The sequence below is a fragment of the Meriones unguiculatus genome, chromosome 7 (genome assembly GCF_030254825.1).
Source record: "Meriones unguiculatus strain TT.TT164.6M chromosome 7, Bangor_MerUng_6.1, whole genome shotgun sequence".
Taxonomy (NCBI): domain Eukaryota; kingdom Metazoa; phylum Chordata; class Mammalia; order Rodentia; family Muridae; genus Meriones; species Meriones unguiculatus.
Genome location: NC_083355.1, coordinates 44,419,188 through 44,438,256, shown reverse-complemented (window position 1 = coordinate 44,438,256; position 19,069 = coordinate 44,419,188). Strand labels below are relative to the sequence as shown.

Below are 19,069 nucleotides of genomic sequence, written 5' to 3'. Positions count from 1 at the left end.
GACACCTAACTAGAGTATCACCATACAGTGAAAAAATGACCCGGAACACAGCAGATTAGTGTGTTTGATTCAACATGCTTGTTGATGTCTGGAGATTGTTTCAGTTTTTATGCAGTAGTGATTTTGAGCCAGCCACTCACTATCAAGTTGTCTCATCGAGGGCCTGAAGGAATGGCTCAGTGGTTAAGAGGCTGTTCTTCCAGAGAAGCTGGAAGTTTTTTCTCAACCACCACAGGGCCACTCACAGCTTGCAGATTGAAGGCTCGTTCCAAGGAATCTGTTGCCACCACTGCCTTCTAGCCTCTGGCACAAAGTGTGCCTTCATTACATAGGCATACATTTGGAGAAGGTTAGGTCCTGGGCTCATGCTGATACTTTCTCTGATTCTGTTGTGTAAAGGAATAGAAAAATTTAAAGAGGAAGGGCTTAAATTTCTTGGGATTTTAAAAATAAATGACTCAAATTTGTCACTTAAGAAATTATTAAAAATTAGATGACTCATTTGGGCATGGTATTTCATGCCTGTAATCCCAACACTTGGACACAGAAATAGGGGGATCTCTGAGTTCCAGGCCAGCCTGGTTTATTTACAAAGTGAGTTCAGGACATCCAAGACTACACAGAGAAACCCTGTTTCAGGAAAAAGAAAAAGGGTGGCTCCATCAAGTATCTGAGTACAGTTCATCCCTCCAAAGAGGGCAGTCTAAACAACTAATAGAAACATGGAACAGAAGTCTAAAATCATTAGCCCTTACAGAGATGCAGACCAGCACCACAATGGAAAGTTGGGGGGGGGTGTAGCTTAATAGTTGAGTGCTTATCTTGTATGTGAGTGGCCTGGTGTTAGTCATTTCAGCAACTGTAAAAGGGTGGATTTTGAAACAAAACTCAGGTTGCTAATTTGGAAACTAATTTTTGTGAGACAGGTTCTAACTACCATTCCTAGTATAGGGATTACAATTATAGCATGAACTATTGCATTTGGCTTAATGTAGCTTAATTTAATTCATTGTGTGATACTCTTGGCTAATGTATCCTTACTCAGAGTATTATATACCTAGGATGCTTCTTGGCTCTTATCACCAGGGATTCTCAGTCAGCAGATCTAAAGGTCTACTTATCCATCCATCCATGTAGGTTTTTTCTAGACAGGGTTTCTCTGTGTAGCCTTAGCTGTCCTGGACTCTTGGTAGACCATGGTGGCCTAGAATTCACAGTGATCTGCCTGCCTCTGCTTCTGCGTCTGAGTGCTGAGATTACAGGTGTGGACCGCTGCACCCATTTTCATTAAGACATTTGTAAAACCATTTTTCCCCTTTTTCTTTATTATACTCAGCATTTATTACATTTTTGGTTTTTTTCTGTTATTTATAAACTGTTAGGTTGTTTATTTTTCCCCCCTTGGAATATCTCAGATGATCTGGCCCTCTTTCTTTGCTTGCCATCTAGTGGTAACAAATGATAACTACCAAAAGTTATCCCAGCAAAGGAGTTGCTTCATGGTGGGTCATCTCAGTGCGGCTGCGCTGCACCCCCCCCCCCCCCCCCCCCCGTTGTCCTCTGTCTCAGCTTCCTGGTGCTAGGATTTCAGGCAGAAGCCGCCGTTCATAGCTTATTTTATTTTTTATTTTATTTTTTGTTTTCAAGGCAGGGTTTATCTGTGTAGCCTTGACTGTCCTGGACTTGCTTTGTGAACCAGGCTATCCTTGAACTCACAAAGATGTACCTGCGTCTTCCTCCCTTAGTGGCTCAGCTCTTGTATAGCTTATTTTATTTTAGAGTAGGTCCCCTGACGTCTAACTCATTGATGGCTTAGCCTTCTGAGATTATAGGCATGTGTGCAGTCCAGCAAACCTCTCTCCCCACTTGACTTATTTGTTTTGGTGATTATAAAATTATTTTTGTTAAACAGCGTATTTCTAGAAAGGATGTATGCTCTAGATTAAACCCAGGGCTTTTGTGTACAGGCACGCACTCTTCCCTCTGGATTTCCACATCCATTCCCCACCCCCAATTACCTATTTTCTAGTAGCTTTCAGGGGGATGGGGAAGATAACCGCGAAAGGGAGGGGTCAACAAAACTTGTTAAATCTAGTCTCCCTTTACCATTTCCTGCATAGAAATGGTGGAATCAATGAAGAAAGTAGCAGGGATGGATGTGGAGCTGACAGTTGAAGAACGAAACCTTTTATCTGTTGCATATAAAAATGTGATTGGAGCCAGAAGAGCATCCTGGAGAATAATCAGCAGCATTGAACAGAAGGAAGAAAACAAGGGAGGAGAGGACAAACTAAAGATGATTCGGGAGTACCGGCAAATGGTGAGATTGCTACCATTTGATTTGATTTGATTTGATACTGTGATTTTGTTTTTTGAATATGTGTGGGCATTTGCCTTACCTGACTGTACCGTGTGTGCCTGAGAGGTACCCTTGAAGGCCAGGAGAGGGTGTCATATCCTCTGCAAATAGAGTTAGAGGCAATTGTAAGCTGCCGGTGGTGCTCACAGTTGAACCTGGGTTCTCTGGAAGAAGACCAGTGCCAGCCTTAAGTGCTTGGGTTAAAGGCATTGTACCACCATACCCAGCTTGATACCATGTTTTTTTTAAGGAAGATTGTTTATCACATATAGGTGACATTGTATTAGTTTGTAGTTTGGTACCATTAATTTCTGTATCCCTGATAGAACTGATTATTACATAGACAAAAGGTTTATTTTTGCTCACAGTTATAGAGGGAGGCTTCTGTCCTGAATTGAAGTGGATCCTGAATCTCCGATTGGGCATTTTGGGTGGCAGTGACAAGGTACATGTCTGATAGCAAAACAGCTTACCTCCCTCCTCGCCCCCTGTCTTTTTGAGACAGGATTTCTCTGTAACCTTGGCTGACCTGGACTTGCTTGTAGATCATGCTAGCCTCGAACTCACAGAGATCCACTGTCTCTGTCTCCGAGAGTGCTGGGATTACAGTTGTGCGCCATTGTGTGCAGCTGGAAACTGTTTATATCTTGAGCTGGGAATAAAAAGACATTTATTTACCCAAACCAGAGTACTGTCCACAATAGTAACATTTGTGACAGAAGTAATTTTAATTTTTACCTGAAAGGCCTAAATTGTTGCTTTTGTGTATATTAAATATCTGTTAGAGAAAACATATCTGTTTCTTTTGAGTATCTGGCTAAATCTCAGGTCTATTGCTATAACTTGTGTTAAATATATGGGTATTTTAGATCACCACCTAGTGTAAACTGTATAAGTATATATGTAAAAGTATTTTGTGTTTTTAGCTTTTCACTTAATCTTGTTTAGAAATAATAGTCTGTAGAGTATTTTAGGATAAAAGCAAGGAACTGTTTTACAATTACAGAGAGGGTTGTATCCCACTGGGAGGCACAGTGGGATTGGGCTTAGGGCACACACTGCCACTGAGCTATGTGTACAACACAGGTATTAAGTTTTGAACGTAACACACAAGAACAAATGCTTTTTCTATGGTTATTATAAAGCACTTCGTCGACTTCTTGTAGTGAACACATGAACAACTTCCGTTTTTATTGTGCGCATGGGGTGCTGGTGCACTTGTGTAAATAAGGACAGTCGTGTGAGTCGGCCTTCTTACACTATGTGAGTCTCAGGGCTTGCACTCAGGCTGTCAGCTTTGGCGGTAAATACCCCTACCCACTGAACCATCTCCCAGCCCCCGTATAGGCCTATCGAATAAATATTTGTAGGCCTCTGTTTACTAAATAATTGGGTGTAAATACTGACGAAACGGAGTTACTGTCTTTAGGGAGACTCATTCTGGTTGTTGTTTCTAACAGTAGAAACCAGTGGGACTGTCAGCACTCTCAAAAGAAGGATGTTGTGAAGTTATTTCAGATGGTTTGAAAGCTTATACACACACACACACACACACACACAGGAGCCTACTAGTTGAGTGGTAGCATTCCTGCCCAGCATGTTTAAGGCTCTGGGCTTAATCCTAGGAATATTAAAAAGTAAATAAAAACCCTGGAAAGGTAGCTATTTTCCTAATTTGTAGGTGATAAAACTGGAGATATAGCTGGCTTGAGGAACATGCCAGAGGTCTTATGGAGGTAAGTTGGGATTGTCATTACCTTCAGATATCTTGGAATAAAGAACATGGATTGACAGACAATTTGGTGCCCTCAGGCATGGGGAAGTTAAGAAGAATTATGGTTCAGTCTGTAGCATGTGGGTGAGGAAACAAGGGGAGTAACTGGCCACTTGAGAGTTGAGAGTCTGAAGTCTTGATGACCCTCTCGGCAGGAATAAGGAACTAGAAGGAAGAAAAGGCCCAGGGTGGACTGTCTGGGATAGGGCAGAGAGTTGGGACGGTTGAATCATAGGCGGGTGAGGAAGATTAGATTGGTGGTTGGTTTCTACCGTGGTGATGTATCAGGTAACTGGAGAGGTAAACTGTATTTTGTGGACAAGGGAGAAGGGCATGGAGGTACACAGTGATGTCAGAGCCGAGTATAAGTTTTCAAGGAGAGCTTTGTAATAGTTGTAGCTAGTAAGTAGCTAAGAGAATTTAACGGTGACTTGTTCTCAGTGTGAAAAGCGAGGTGAAGACAGTCTCACTGAGCTAAGGAATTTTTTTTTTAAGTGTTTTTGAGTTAATAAAAAACAGAAAGCCATATGATGTCTGTGAGAGCTTGGCAAATTGCTTCTCCTGACTAATATTGGAACCAAGTCCTCCAGGCAGCCTGGCTCTATTACAGCGCTTTTGATAACAGAGTTAGGAACTTTTGGTTCAGCAGAGGAGCCTGCTGCACAGGCCAGAATCTTACATAAAGATTATATAAGGCACAATGTCACTTGTTTTTAAGAAAAAAGTCTACTCCCCTGTAGAAATTGAGGAAGGTCATAGGTGCTCCTTCTCACAGTTGTTGGCATTCCAAATTCCCTTCTTAAGAAATAGCAACCTGGAATATTCTTATGGCCATGTCACAAATTCTTTACATTCTCACCTAACTTTAAGTCAAAACCTAACACGGGTTCAAGACTGCCGTGTCCTTTAGACATTACAAACCAACAGAGATACATGTTGATATTTACTTTGGCCTATAGATTCTTTTGCTGTTGTAACTAGTTCTCCATTTCTGCAATAGAGTGAGTGATTGTTGGGACATATTAGTACTGGAGACAAACTGAGTAAGTTTTGTTCTTTTGTCTTGGAACTGCTTTGGTTCTTTTTTTGTTTTGTTATAAGATTTATTATGTATACAGTGTTAAGCCTGCATGTATACCTGTACGCTGGAAGAGGGCACCAGATCTCATTGGTGTTTGTGAGCCACCATGTGGTTGCTGGGAATTGAACTCAGGACCTCTGGAGTTGCAGCCAAGGCTCTTAACCTCTGAGCCATCTCTCCAGCCCCTGCTTTGGTTCTTATCACCTTCCTCTTGTTACATATTGTGGTGCTGGGAATTGACTGATTCTAGGCAAGGTAAAGCTATATCCCAGTCTACCCTCCTGTTGATGGCCTTTGGGCAAATGACTGAGTGAATGAATAAATGAGTGCATATTAGGGTGGCTTACAGGCTGTGGCCCGAGTAGTCCAGTGATAGCTGTCTCCTGACAGAATGGCTAAGGTTCTGGTTGTTCAGTTCATGAGACTAGATGTCTCAGAAGTCCCAGTCTGGTGCTGGAATCTTCTGCAGGGTCCTAAAGAGCTGCCAGTTTTTATTTCTAACATCAGGGAGGGGAGGTTCAGGTTAGATGAACTTGCTAGTGAGATCTTTCTTCCTTATCCTTTTATGTGGGCTACCACTAGAAGGTGTGGCCCAGGTTTCAGTGCCTAGCACTTTGAGTCAGTGTTTGTGGTGATTCTTAAAGTAAACTCTGGGGCTGGAGAGATGGCTCAGAGGTTAAGAGGGCTGACTGCTCATCCAAGGTCCCCAGTTCAAGCAACCACATGGTGGCTCACAACCATCTGTAATGAGATCTGGTGCCCTATTGTGTCATGCAGGTGTACATGTAAGCAGAACTCTGCATAAATAATAAAAAGTAAATAATTTAAAAAAATTAAACTGTGTGCACGCGTGCATGCGTGCTTTAAGAAGGAAGAGACTTTGCCTACTTTTAAAAGTTTTTTTGTCAACATTTGAGGGAAGAATTTGGAGATATACATACTCTGTTTAAGACTAAGCTCTTCAGTTAAGATTTAGGTAGAATATATTAAGATTTTTGAATTACCAAACTTAATTTGATGTTTTCCCTCCCTTAGGTTGAAACTGAGCTCAAGTTAATCTGTTGTGACATTCTGGATGTACTGGACAAACACCTCATTCCAGCAGCTAACACTGGCGAGTCCAAGGTTTTCTATTATAAAATGTAGGTTCTATACTAGAAGGGAAAATGTAAGATTTAAAAGTTGGCCATAGAACCATAACTTTTTAAATGTAGGTTTTCAACTTTTATTTAAAATAGTTGAATCTTGGAGGGTTAGTTATCAGAACTTAAAGTTTTAACATAGTTGCAAATACATTGCTAATGAAGAATTAATATTGTTACATTTAAAGATTGTCAGACTGTTGTACAAAATAACCTAGCTTTTGCTTGTACACCTCTTCCCCTTATTGTCTGTCCTAGAACTCACTAATGGTAGACCGTGCTAGCCCAGAATTTAGAGACCTGGGTGCCTCTGCTTCCTGACTGGGATTAAGGTGTATGCCATCATACCCAGCTTATTTTGAGAAGAGATCTATCTGTGTAGCTCTGGTTGACCTGGAACTTTCTAGATCAGCTTGGTCTCAGATTTGGAGTGATTCTCTGCCAGCTTCCTAAGTGCTAGGATTATATGTTGCCACACCCTGTCTGGGTTTTTTTTACTTTTGTAGATTTTTTTTCTCTTAGCTATGGTTTCGAATATTCACAGTATAATCTTAACTTTGTGTAGAAAAATTACAAGGCTCAGGAATAGCCGAGGGTCAGTGAGCTCAGGGCTCCAGGTGTTCTGGAGCTGCCGTGATGGCAGCGAATGTGGTTTGTAATGAGGGAGTGTGTTCAGTTCTTCTGAAAGACTTCTGTATTGGTCAGGTGATCTATTTCTCCTTTAATTATTTTCTATGGGAGTTCGCTATAGGAGATCCTTAAGGAAAGAAGAGATGAGCTAATGGATGCAGAAGTTTGTAAAGTTTCTATCATTACATATCTTAATCGTTAACTGTATTTTGTCATATACTACATGCTAGAGAAAGTGTCATGCTGTAAGTATTCTAATTGTGGTTTTGTTTGCTCTTGTGTTATAGGAAAGGGGACTACCACAGGTATCTGGCTGAGTTTGCCACAGGAAATGACAGGAAGGAGGCAGCAGAAAACAGCCTTGTGGCTTACAAAGCTGCTAGTGACATTGCGATGACAGAACTTCCTCCAACGCACCCCATTCGTTTAGGTCTTGCTCTCAACTTTTCCGTATTCTACTATGAAATTCTTAATTCCCCTGACCGTGCCTGCAGGTAAGTCATGGATAAGCGTTCCCAGTGTGGAGCACAAAGGCTCCAGAGGAGCTGCCTTCTGTTTTCTTATAGGTTGTCGGCTGTCATAGGATTCTCAACTTTATTTATTTTTATTTTTATTTTTTTGTTTATTTTTTATTTTTTTTTGGTTTTTTTGAGACAGGGTTTCTCTGTGTAGCCTTGCCTGGCCTGGAACTTGCTGTGTAGCCCAGGCTGGCCTGGAGCTCACAGTGATGTGCCTGCCTTTGCCTCCTAAGTGCTGGGATCAAAGGCGTGCCACACCACTGCCTGGTTAGACTTGTTTTTATGGGTGAGCATTCATTTAGTCTTTGGAGTCTGCTTGCTTTGTTTGAGACAGGGTCTTGGTGCTAGATATTTAGCCTTACCTTGAATGGATTATAGACGTTTACCACCCTATGTACCACCTTACCTCCCTGGGAATGCTTTTAATACTCTTGGTGATCATACTCCCCCCACCCCCCCCAAAAAAAAGAAATCTCTTCTGTTTAATATGAACAATTGATTTTCAGTCTCCTTGGTGTTTGAAACTATTGTCACACATTCATTTTCAATTTTAAATTATCTCTCTCTCTCCAACCCCTGCCCATGTGTGTGTATGTGTATATGTGCCCATGGCATGGCAGAGGAAGGCCAGTGGACAACTTGAAGGAATTGATTCTCTGTTTACAAGAATGAGCCCTAGAAGTCAGATGAGGCATCACTAGTTGTGAGCCCATTGTGAGTGCTGGGAAATGAACTTGGATCCTCTGGAAGGACAGTGAATACTTAGCTGAACCTCCTTTTCTACTATTTTTATCTCAACTTATTCCTGTTTTTTTAAATCACGAATACACATTAAGGACTGTGTTACTGGTAAAATTGCATACAAGGAATTCATTGTAACCATTTTCTGGTATATGATTAAATGGAATTTAATATGCTTACAATGTCTTTTAACCATCAGCACTAGTTATTTCAAAATATGTTCATTGCTCCACCCAGACTACGCTTTAGCAGTAACTCCTGGTTAGTTTCTCCTAACCAGTTTTACTATGTCTGAATTTGCTTGTACTTGTACTTGGCATCTTATAAGTAGAATTGTATTTATCCTTTTTTGTTTATTGTACTTTCTTGGTAACAGTATCTGTAGGTCTTCTGACCAGTCCAGTGGTGGTGACTTATGTCTGTAATCTAGTCCTTAGGAGACTGAGGCAGGAGGATGAGTGCAACTTGAGGTCAGCCTGGGTTATAGTGAAATCTTTTCCAAAAGCTGGATGTCAAGGTGCATCCCTTTGATTCCAGCATCCAACAGTATAGGCAGGACAACAAGGCATTCAAAGCCAGGGCCAAATGAGACACTGAACCAAAAACCCTTCATGTTGTGTGTGTGTGTGTGTCTGTGTGTGTGTCTGTGTGTCTGTGTGTCTGTGTGTATGTGTATGTGTGTGTCTGTGTGTGTCTCCCTTTCTGTATTTTATCCATTGTAGGTACATGCCACTTTTGTCTTATCTAAGGATATTTGAACCTTTCATTTTTTTTCGTCAAGATAGGGTTTCTCTGTGAAGCCTTGGCTGTCCTAGACTCACTTTGATCACTGGGCTGGCCTTGATACACCTGCCTCTGCCTCCCAGGTGCCAGGGTTAAAGGCATGTACTACCACCACCCAGCTTCCTTTCACTTTTTTGTAATGGGCATTGGGATATGGATTGTTTACCCCCTTAACCACCTTACCCCCTGACATCCCCTCCCTCACATTTGTCATTGTGGGAAATTGAATTCAAAGCCTCCGTGTGCTTTAATTTTTTTGTGTATATACGTGTTTGTGTTTATGTCAATGTTTTTAGGTACACACCTGGTTGAGGGGGGAGGATAGAAGTGGGAAAGTGCATGGGCTGTTTTTCTCACTTTGCCCCGCCCCACACTTTATTTTTTTATTTTTGGTTTGTTTGGTTTTGGTTTTTTTAAGGCAGGGTTTCCCTGTGTAGCCTTAGCTGTCCTGAACTATTATTTGTAGACCAGGTGTCCTCGAACTCAAAATGATCCTTCTGCCTCTGCCTCCCAGAGTGCTGGGATTACAGCCGTGTATTACTGTGCCTGGCTTCTTTCTCACTTTGTACCTCAGATTTTTTTTTTATGTATATCAGGGCGATGATTCAGCAGATGAAAATGCTTGTAACAGAGGCCTACATGGCATGCACATGCTCACACACATAATGTGAAATAAAAAGTGTAAAATAAAAACTGTAACCATATGTGTTATACTGGTGTCAGAGGACAAAACTGAGGTCTTTCTTGTTCCTTACCTGAATGACAAGGGTAAGATTTCCGTACATTTTTACAGAAGAAGCTGTAGCTGTTATTCTGTTACTGGCTGAGTCCTTCACTGTGTTCCCCAATTTACCCATATATAGCTGTAGCTTGATGCCTCTCTATGCCTTTGCCAAGTGTAGATTTCATTTCTTTTAAAATGTAGCAAATGGGGCTGAGGATGTAGCTCACTGATCAAGGTGTGGCTCTATAGGCCTTTTATTTTCTCTGTTAAAATCTATTGATTTAAACCATCGTACATCCAAGATTTTCATTAAAACTTTTAGAACTCAGGACATTATCGTGTATTTTGGTGGATATTTAGGGTTGAGTATATGGATCGTCTTCACAGTCTAGCCTATTTGTAATAGTCTGTATAAATCATATTAAGAATTAGTGCTTTGGGGCTAGATAGATGGCTCAGTGTTAAAGTATGTGCTTTCAAGAGAGACTGAATTTATTTTCAGCACTCATGTTAAGGAGCTCCCAACTGCTCATGGCTCCAGCTCCAGAGGATTTGATGCCTCAACTCTACCAGACACCTACACTCTTGTACATATAAACATGCATACATATAATAAAAAATTATTTTTAAAAGTGTGTGGACACATGCCCGAACCCCAGCGCTTGGGTAGGCAGAAGCAGGTGAATCTCTGTGAGTTTGAGCCTAGCCTGGTCTACAAAGCAAGTCTGGGACAGCCATGGCTACACAGAGAAACCCTGTCTTGAGAGGAAAAAAGAAAAAAAAAAATGTTATCTGGGAGAGGTGATTCATGGCTGTAATCACACTGCTTGAGACGGTGAGACAGTTTATAGAATTGTTTGGGGATACAGTCTCCTGTGTCTTTCCAGCCAGCATGGGACTAGATCATGCCTCTGTTTTCCTGAGCACAGGAGTGGTACCACTCTTGGCTAGGGTTGGGATTTTAAGATCAGCCTTGGTAGATAAGGGATGCTTGTCATCAGCCTGATAGCCTGAGTTTGGTCCTTGAGATATGTGTGTTGGAGGGAGAGAGGCAACTGTAACAAGTGCATTCATACAAAATTATAGAAATGAATTTTTTAAATTAGAAGCAAGCTGGACAAAAATTACAGGCACTCACATACTTTGTGCAGTTGTCTCCGGTATCTTTATATCAGGTCACTGGAGTAACTGAGAGATACACCATTGTTGCTATTTTGGTTGTACATCTTGGTTGTTAATTGATTACTGACAATGCATTTATTGCAGGTTGGCAAAAGCAGCTTTTGATGACGCAATCGCAGAACTGGACACGCTGAGTGAAGAAAGCTATAAAGACTCTACACTCATCATGCAGCTGCTCCGTGATAACCTGACGCTGTGGACCTCAGACATGCAGGGCGACGGTGAGCAAGCCCACATTTCCCTTTTGGGGCTGCCTTTTCTAAGAGCTCTTCAGTGTTCCTTAATTGTAGTCTGTGATTCAGAGTCATAGTCTGTCTGCAGTAAAGTCTATTATGTATACAGGAAATGGTGCCTGAGTGCCATATTGTCCTTCGTCAGAAAATGAAAGGCCTATTTGACAATTTCATACACGCATAGAACTCTTATGCTAATATTCCAAGAAGTTTTGCCTTTAATATTTGTTAGTACTCATACTGCTTTAATCACTAAAATGACAGAAAATGTTTTTCCTTTTTATTTCATTATATTTTTTCTTTAAATTTTCATTGTTTTATTTTATGTGTGTTGGTAGAATGTTCTTTTGAAATGTATCCACCTTCCCCTTGTTCATGCAAATTCTGGTCGTTCCCCCCCCCCCCCCCGTTTCAATTCAGATATTGCATTGTGATACTTATTCTAAGCATCCTGTTTCAACTTTGTGTAAACAGGCCAAAATAAAGCAACTAGCCACAATGTTGAGCAATGGGAGGAGCCAAAGGACAGGAAAGAGGGGAGGAGCCAGAGGGCAGGAAATGAGAGGGAGGAGAAAGGGAGAGTGAGGAGCTAAGATTCCTCAAAAAGCAAGTATAATGGGTAAAATCTAAATGTTAGGAAACTATGAGGGCTTGGAGGTTTAGGAGGGGATAAATATTGCCCAGCATTGTATTCTAGGTTAACTGAATAAACCCATATGTGTTTTGAGTGTTTTGGCTGTCTGTCTGTGTACTGCATGAATGTCCTCTGAGGCCAGAAAGTGTCAGTGGATCCCTTAGAACTGGAGTTACAGATGTTTGTGAGTTTTTTTGTTTTGTTTTGTTTTTTGTTGTGGGTGCTGGGAATTGAACCTTTGAAAGTGCAGGCAAGTGTTCTTAATCATTGAGCCATCTCTCCAGCCCCCATCATTTTCTTTTATATTCCTGAAATTTACTTGCGTGTGGGTAGCAGAGGTTGTTTACATGGCGTTAGTAGACATTAATGAGACCTCTTTTTTACGTAGAGGTCTCTATTCAAACCCCAGACCTGTGCATGCCAGGTACGTACTTCATCTCTGCCCGTACTCTGGTCCATGTGTAGAAATCTTTTTCCCTAATAAGCAACAATTTTCCTCTAGGATTCTACAAGAAATAAAATTATCTCTCCTTAGGCTCATGAGTTCTGGTATTGTCTGGTCTTGGATTTTCATTTGCAGTTAACTTTTTACAGAAGTAATTGCTGTTTGAGAGATGTGTATATAAATTTTAACTGTAAATGTAAAAGTTGAAGCTTGTTGCATTTGTTGACTTAAAGTTAAGTATGTGTGTGTATAGGGTAGGGTAGAATCCAGACCCTTGTGCATGTTAAACACATGTTTTAACACTTAGCTAGCTATACTTTATTCTCCAAAGATCAGTTTTATCTGGGGTTGGTCTAGTATGAGGTAATTGTACACAGTTGGTGTGTAGGGGATTGGAAACAATGTTTGTTAGTTTTTTAAAATAAGATTCCTTTTTAAAACTAGTATGTGTATGGATGTCTTGCCCACATATATGTTTGTGTACTACATGTGTACCTGGTGCCTTCAGAGGTCAGAAGAGGTTGTCATATCCCCTAGAACTAGAGTTAAAGATGTGAGCTTATCTGTACAGGTGGGTTCTGGGAAGAGCAACTAGTGTTCTTAACTTGTGAGCCATCTCTCTAGCCCCAAGATATACTGATTTAAAAAAAAAAATCTATCTATTTATCTATTGATATCTATCTTTTATACAGTGACAGAAGAGGGCACCAAATATCTCATTATAGATGGTTGTGAGCCACCATGTGGTTCCTGGGAATTGAACTCACCACTTTTGGAAGAACAGCCAGTGCCCTTAACCTATGAGCCACCTCTCCAGTCCCCCTTTTTTTCTAATGAGGAGTGTTTTGCTAGCATGCATGCATGAACACCTCATGCATGTTCAGTGTCCAGGGAAGCCAGAAGAGGTCATTAGGTCTCTTAAAACTGCTACTATATGGACAATGGAGATATAACTTATGTCCTCTGAAAGAGCAGCAAGCAAGCACTCCTCAACTGCTGAACCAAAGTTTGTGAGTTTATTGTTTACTTGTTGATTGAGCAGGGTTCCTCTGTTTAGTCCTGTGCTGTTCTAAAAGCTCACTAGATGAAGTATTTATCTATCATAAGAGGGTTGTAATGAGATACAAGATACAAGCTTCATACTTTTCTACATAGCACTTTACACAGCCTCTGTCAGCCTTAAGGAGAATTGATGACCATGACCTAAAGTTCTTATGTTGTATTTTAACAATAACTTTGCAGAGTGACTATACGCAGCTGCACTTTGCACAGTGCTCCACAGCCTAGAGAGGCCTAGTAGCTCTGTCTTGTTTGTTTTTCCCTGTGTAGCCTTGGCTGTCCTTGACTTTGCAAACCAGGCTGGCCTCATAGAGCTCCACCTACCTCTGCCAGTCTAAGCGCCAGGATTAAAGGTGTGCACCACCACATCCCGCTATAGCTCTGTCTTTTGAGGGAATAAAGGGAAGATAGGAGAGCTTGATAAAGTGGTATTGCTCTCTGTGACTTTCAGATCTCTGGGGACATTAGAGTTTATTTATGTACATGAGTGCTCTCTCTGCATGTCCACCTGCCCGCCAGAAGAGGGCATCAGATCCCAGTATAGATGGTTGGGAGCCACCATGTGGTTGCTGGGAACTGCACTCAGGATCTCTGGATGAGCAGCTATGTCCATTTTAAAAGTATGACTGGATGGTAATGCTATTTTAAACTAGGTGTGGTGGATCTACAGAGCAAGTCCCAGTACAGCCAGGACTACATTGAGAAATCCTGTCTCAGAAACAAAATATGGAAATAAAAAGGGAAAATAGTTTATTATTTTACTAGTTAGGCATGTGTGTGGCTGTGTGTGTACCCATGCCTGTGGCACATGCCAGAGGCCTTATATCTCTTTTTACTACTTCGAATTGCGACAAGGCTTCATGAATCTAGTTAGGCTGGCTGTCCATTGAGCTCCCACTCTTTGTACATCTCTTCATCGAATCCCTGGGGTTACAGCCATTTGCAGTCATGCCCAGCCTTTATGTGAGTGTTGGAAATTTGGAATTGGGTCATTTTGCTTTTACCACAAGAACTCTTGCCCACTGAGCCATCTTGCCAGTCTCTAAAATGCTTTTTAAGAATTTCAGTTGGTAGAGGTCCACCTGATCTTCCTTGTAATAATAAGTTGCTAGGTTGTGAAGATTGCAACATTTGTACTTTATAATTCTGTAGCTCGTTATTGATGACAAACCAGTATCAAAAGTAAAGTAGCCACTTGCCTTTAATCCCAGCACTCAATACATGGGACGGGCAAATCTCTAAGTTGGAAGCCAATCTTGGTCTACTAAGTCAGCTCCAGGCCACCCAGTGCTACATAGTGAAACCCTATCGCAACCCCCCCCCAAAAAATGAATAAAATATAATTTATTCAGATTTAATCTTAAACTTCATTTTGTTTTGTATATGTGTGTACACCCAAGTATGAGTGCTTACACATGAAGTCTGTTTCTTTCCACCGTTTTTGGTGGTAGGGGCTCCTAGCTCCTCTGTGTAGACCAGGCTGGTCTCAAACTCAGATCTACCTGCCTCTGCCTCCTAATTACTGGGATTGGTGGTGTTTGCCAACCACACCTAATTCATGTTGTTCTTTGCACCTTTACTGGGGTTCTATGGATTGAAAGCATGATGAAGAGTCTTCTTGGTGTTTTGGTTTGGTTTTTTTTTGAGACAGGGTTTCTTTAGGTAGCCTTGGCTATCCTGAACTTGCTCTGTAGACTAAGCTGTGCCTCTGCTTCTCTGAGTGCTGGGATTGCAGGCAGCTCCAAAGAGTCTTACTACACCCTGTAAAGTTCTGCAAGTCTTGAGGGGCCCGGGAATTTTTTGTGGTATGTATGGAAGCCACAGAGCAGATAGCTTCCAGTGCTGTATGTTCTTAGGTACCTTGGTGCTTCCATTCTGTGTGTGTGTGTGTGTGTGTGTGTGTGTCTGTCTGTCTGTCTGTCTCAGTGTCAGTGTCTCATTGCTCTGGCTTTACTGATTGTCTCTGGTGCCTCCCCAGCATCTGCAGAGATCAGCTTCTATGCATTTCAGCACTGAGATCCAAAACATGCCACCCACAGGGCCTTCTTACATGGCCTCAGACTTTTTATTCTTGTGCCTGTGTGGCCAGCACTTAACATCTCTACAGGTTGAATTCTTCAGCCGTGTGTGTGTGTGTACACGTGTGTACTTGTGGAAACAGTGCTGTCAAGAAATTAGCAATTTTCTAGCATGTAGTTTAAGTTTGAGATTTATTTTACTGCTGGTCATGAAAAAAGTGTTATTAAATGTTTGAATTGGGAACTTCTGAGGAGACAGGAATCTGTTTCACTTACCTACATATATATATATATATATTTTTTTTTTCTAGCACATTATTTTAGTTACTGGTTTAATTTATTGGAACATAGTTTGCTTGTTTCATTTTTCTTTTATGTGTGTTTTGCCTGCATGAATGTATGTGTACTACATGCCTGCAGAGGCCAAAAGAGGGTGTCAGATCACTTCAAACTTGAGTTACAGGTGGCTGTGAGCTCACCACATGGGTGCTGAGAACTGAGCCCATGTCCTCTGTTAAGAACAGCCAGTGTTTTTAACCGCTGAGTCATCTCTCCAGCAGGAAGATATTCTTTTAAAAAATTATTCTCATTTACTATGTGTGTTTAGGACTGAGATTCTCTGTCACGATTATGCTGCCACACTGTTCCCTGTGGTCATGGGGTTTGCTTGTTTGTTTTGTTTTCTTACATTTTCTTCTTTTAGTGCTGGGTCTGAAGGGGTGCGCCACCACTTCCCAGCTGCTGTTAACTGCGATATTCAGGTCGTTTCTGTAAGGTTTCATAGAGATGTGTACACTCCGCCTGCTCCTCCTCAAGTGGCCAAAAAACGTTTGTGAACCTCTCCCCCGTTTGTACTCCAAAGCATTTCTTAGGAGTAAAGGAAAAATTGGACAGCTTGTTTCTTATAGAAAGTTCAGAGCTGACTCCTGGAGGTCTCTTTTGTCCTTTTCTGGTTTGTTTATCCTGTAATGTGCTCTTACCTGATTATTCTCCCTCCCTCTCTTCTTGACTGTAGATTCCTAAAGGAAAACCCACTTCTTTCCCTTAAAACACTTTGTAAGTCATTGTTGTGGTGCAGGGGGCTCTGCTTTTAGTTTGGTTCTCACTAATCATGCCTGCCTGTTACCACCTGTCCTTTCAGACTCACCTGTTTGCTTTCTCAGGTGCTAAGTCTGGAGACAGCAGTGGCCTGCTACCTGCCTTGTCTAGTTGGGTGTGGCTTATATGATGCAGTGACTTTCATGTCTTGTGTCTGAGTGGCTGGGACTCTTGCCATGTCTGCCAGTTGCTTGTTTGTGTTCCTTTTTGGTCTGTTAGTACACTTGCCACTGTGCTCCTGTTACAAATGAGACTGAACACGCAAGCTCCTGAGTGTGGGTGCATAGCTCTGCAGGGTGGGCCTCCCTCTGGTCTTTCCAGGAGGTGGTTATGTTTGCCTTTGCATGTCTTTTCTATCTTACAAGGTAAACCCCCCACATGCTCTAAGCAACTTTTATTTTGAGAACAGGGTCTTACTGTGTAGTTCAGGTTGTCCTTGAATCCTTAGTGCTGTGATAAAGGCCTGGCCTTACCGTGACATGTTGATCAGTGTCAGACTGCCTCACCACAAGAAACGCCAGAGTGGTCGCTGTTGAGATAGATGCTTCAGACAGTTTAAAAGCTGCCCTCAGAATAGATGCTACATGTGTAAGCATTATGAATGGGAAGCTTGCCATCTACGCTGTGTCTGGTGTTTGACTGCTTTTGTTTGTTTCTTCAGTGATTTCATAGCATTTTAAAAATTGGTTCTCTAGCACTTAACTGAGTTTTGTTATGTGTGTTCTATTTGTGTATTACTGAAGAGTGAACATAGAGCCTTATGCATGCTAAGTACATGCTATACCCCCTACCCTCTGTTAATTGAGGTTTTTTTATTCAAAGTAGTAATTTGCCAAATTACAATGTACTACAGAATATGTTTACCTGTTCAATTTTTTTAGCAGAAGCTTCGCATATTTCCTTTCTATGGCTGTCTCGATTGTGCTTATAAATAGGCAGATAACTCTCCAGTGAATAGACTTGGCTTTCTCTTGCATGTAATAGTGCAGTTGAAATTCAACAGGCTAATTGTTATATTCAAAGAGTAAAGAGAAATGGCATGAGTGCTGGCCCAAATGCCCTTTGTAATAACCTCAGTGACCGTGTGTTTCACGCTGAAGGACAGACTGCTGTTTGGCCTGTCTGGCCACCATACAAAGAAACACATGTGCAGTGGTAGTACCTCCTTTCCAAATACCATAGAACTTCTGTGGAGCTTTCGTGCCCTTGCTGATAAAACCTCCCCATTCCCCACCCCACCCCCCAATCAACAAAGCAAAACACTTGGTTCTTCAAGAGGTGAGGTTATTGAGAAAGAGTATTTGATCCAAGAAACACACGAGGCCTGAGGGTCATTTTGAGAGTATCTGCTGTGTACTCTTGAAGAGCTTGTTTAACAGACATTGGATTCCTGAGCCTTTAAAAATGTTGATTTTCTCGTCCTCTAACACTTGACTGGTTGAGGGCTGTGGTTGGCAGCTCTCAGGTTAAGCCCCTGGCCTGTGAGGGTTAGAAGACCTTTGCCTGCTTGTGTTTGCTAACAGTTGTAGTGAAAACTAGGAACCTTAGCTTGGCGTGTCAGCCATGATTAGAGCATGTGGCAGTCAGTGTGAAGTAATGGTGTCTTGTTCCTTAACAGGTGAAGAGCAGAATAAAGAAGCGCTGCAGGATGTGGAAGATGAAAATCAGTGAGACCTAATAAAAGCCAACAAGAGAAACCATCTCTGACCACCCCACCCTACCTACCCCTTCCCTTGGAAGTTCCCCATTGTCACTGAGAACCACCAAATTTGACTTTCACATTTGGTCTCAGAATTTAGGTTCCTGCCCTGTTGTTTTTCTTTCTTTTTCTTTTTTCCCCCTCCCCCCTTTTTTAAAAACAAACAAACAAACAAACAAACAAACAGTTTTCAGAAGTTCTTAAGGCAAGAGTGAATTTCTGTGGATTTTACTGGTCCCAGCTTTTAGGTTCTTTACGACACTAACGGGACTGCATAGAGGCTTTTTCAGCATTACTGTATTGTCTCCGGCCACATGTGGCAAGATCATCATTAGAAATGGAAATGACATTTGAAAGCCATTAGACTTCTAAGTGATGCATCTAAGAAAGATTAATCACACAATAGAGGCATATGTGCTGTCATTTTTCCTTTTTTAATTGTTTAAATTGAATTTTATACCAATGTTTGAACTTAATTGGGTGTTAGCTTGAGGTGTTTGGGGGAGTTTGTTGTAATGGTTTTGCTGTATAATGTGTTTGGAGCTCTGCTGAAGTGCTGCTGAAAAGCATGGTGCTGGTAACAGTTCAACAATCCGTGGCTGCTCATTCTTGCCGACTCCTCCCCCTCTGAAGCAGGTTAGCATTGAAGGTGGTATGGAAGCCTGCATGCGTGTTCAACTCTGTTCCTCCTCCCTTGCTCCTTGGCCTCCTTCTTCCCCTCCTCCTCCTTCGCTCGCTCAACCTCTTTTGTTCAGTATGTGTAACTTGAAGCTAATTTGTACTACTGGATATCTGACTGGAGCCACAGATACAGATCTGTATTGTTCTTACTGAAACACAGCATGGAATTAACATTAAACTTAAATAAAACAAACCTAAATTAAAAATGCCAAATACATTACGCCTCCATCCTTTATACTTCTAAAATAAAATCTCTAGTCCAAACATA

General features: G+C 41.5%; 1 protein-coding gene across 1 annotated transcript in view; it reads left to right on the top strand.

Annotated features, from left to right (window-relative positions):
• Positions 1-19,069, top strand: part of Ywhae (tyrosine 3-monooxygenase/tryptophan 5-monooxygenase activation protein epsilon) — a 41,977-nt gene extending 22,908 nt beyond the window's left edge. Inside the window, exons 2-6 of the mRNA XM_021635113.2 lie at positions 2,121-2,320; positions 6,250-6,356; positions 7,274-7,480; positions 11,019-11,155; positions 18,040-19,069. Coding sequence (XP_021490788.1) covers positions 2,121-2,320; positions 6,250-6,356; positions 7,274-7,480; positions 11,019-11,155; positions 18,040-18,092 — 704 coding nt within the window. The 3' untranslated portion in view covers positions 18,093-19,069. The remainder of the gene's footprint in view (positions 1-2,120; positions 2,321-6,249; positions 6,357-7,273; positions 7,481-11,018; positions 11,156-18,039) is intronic.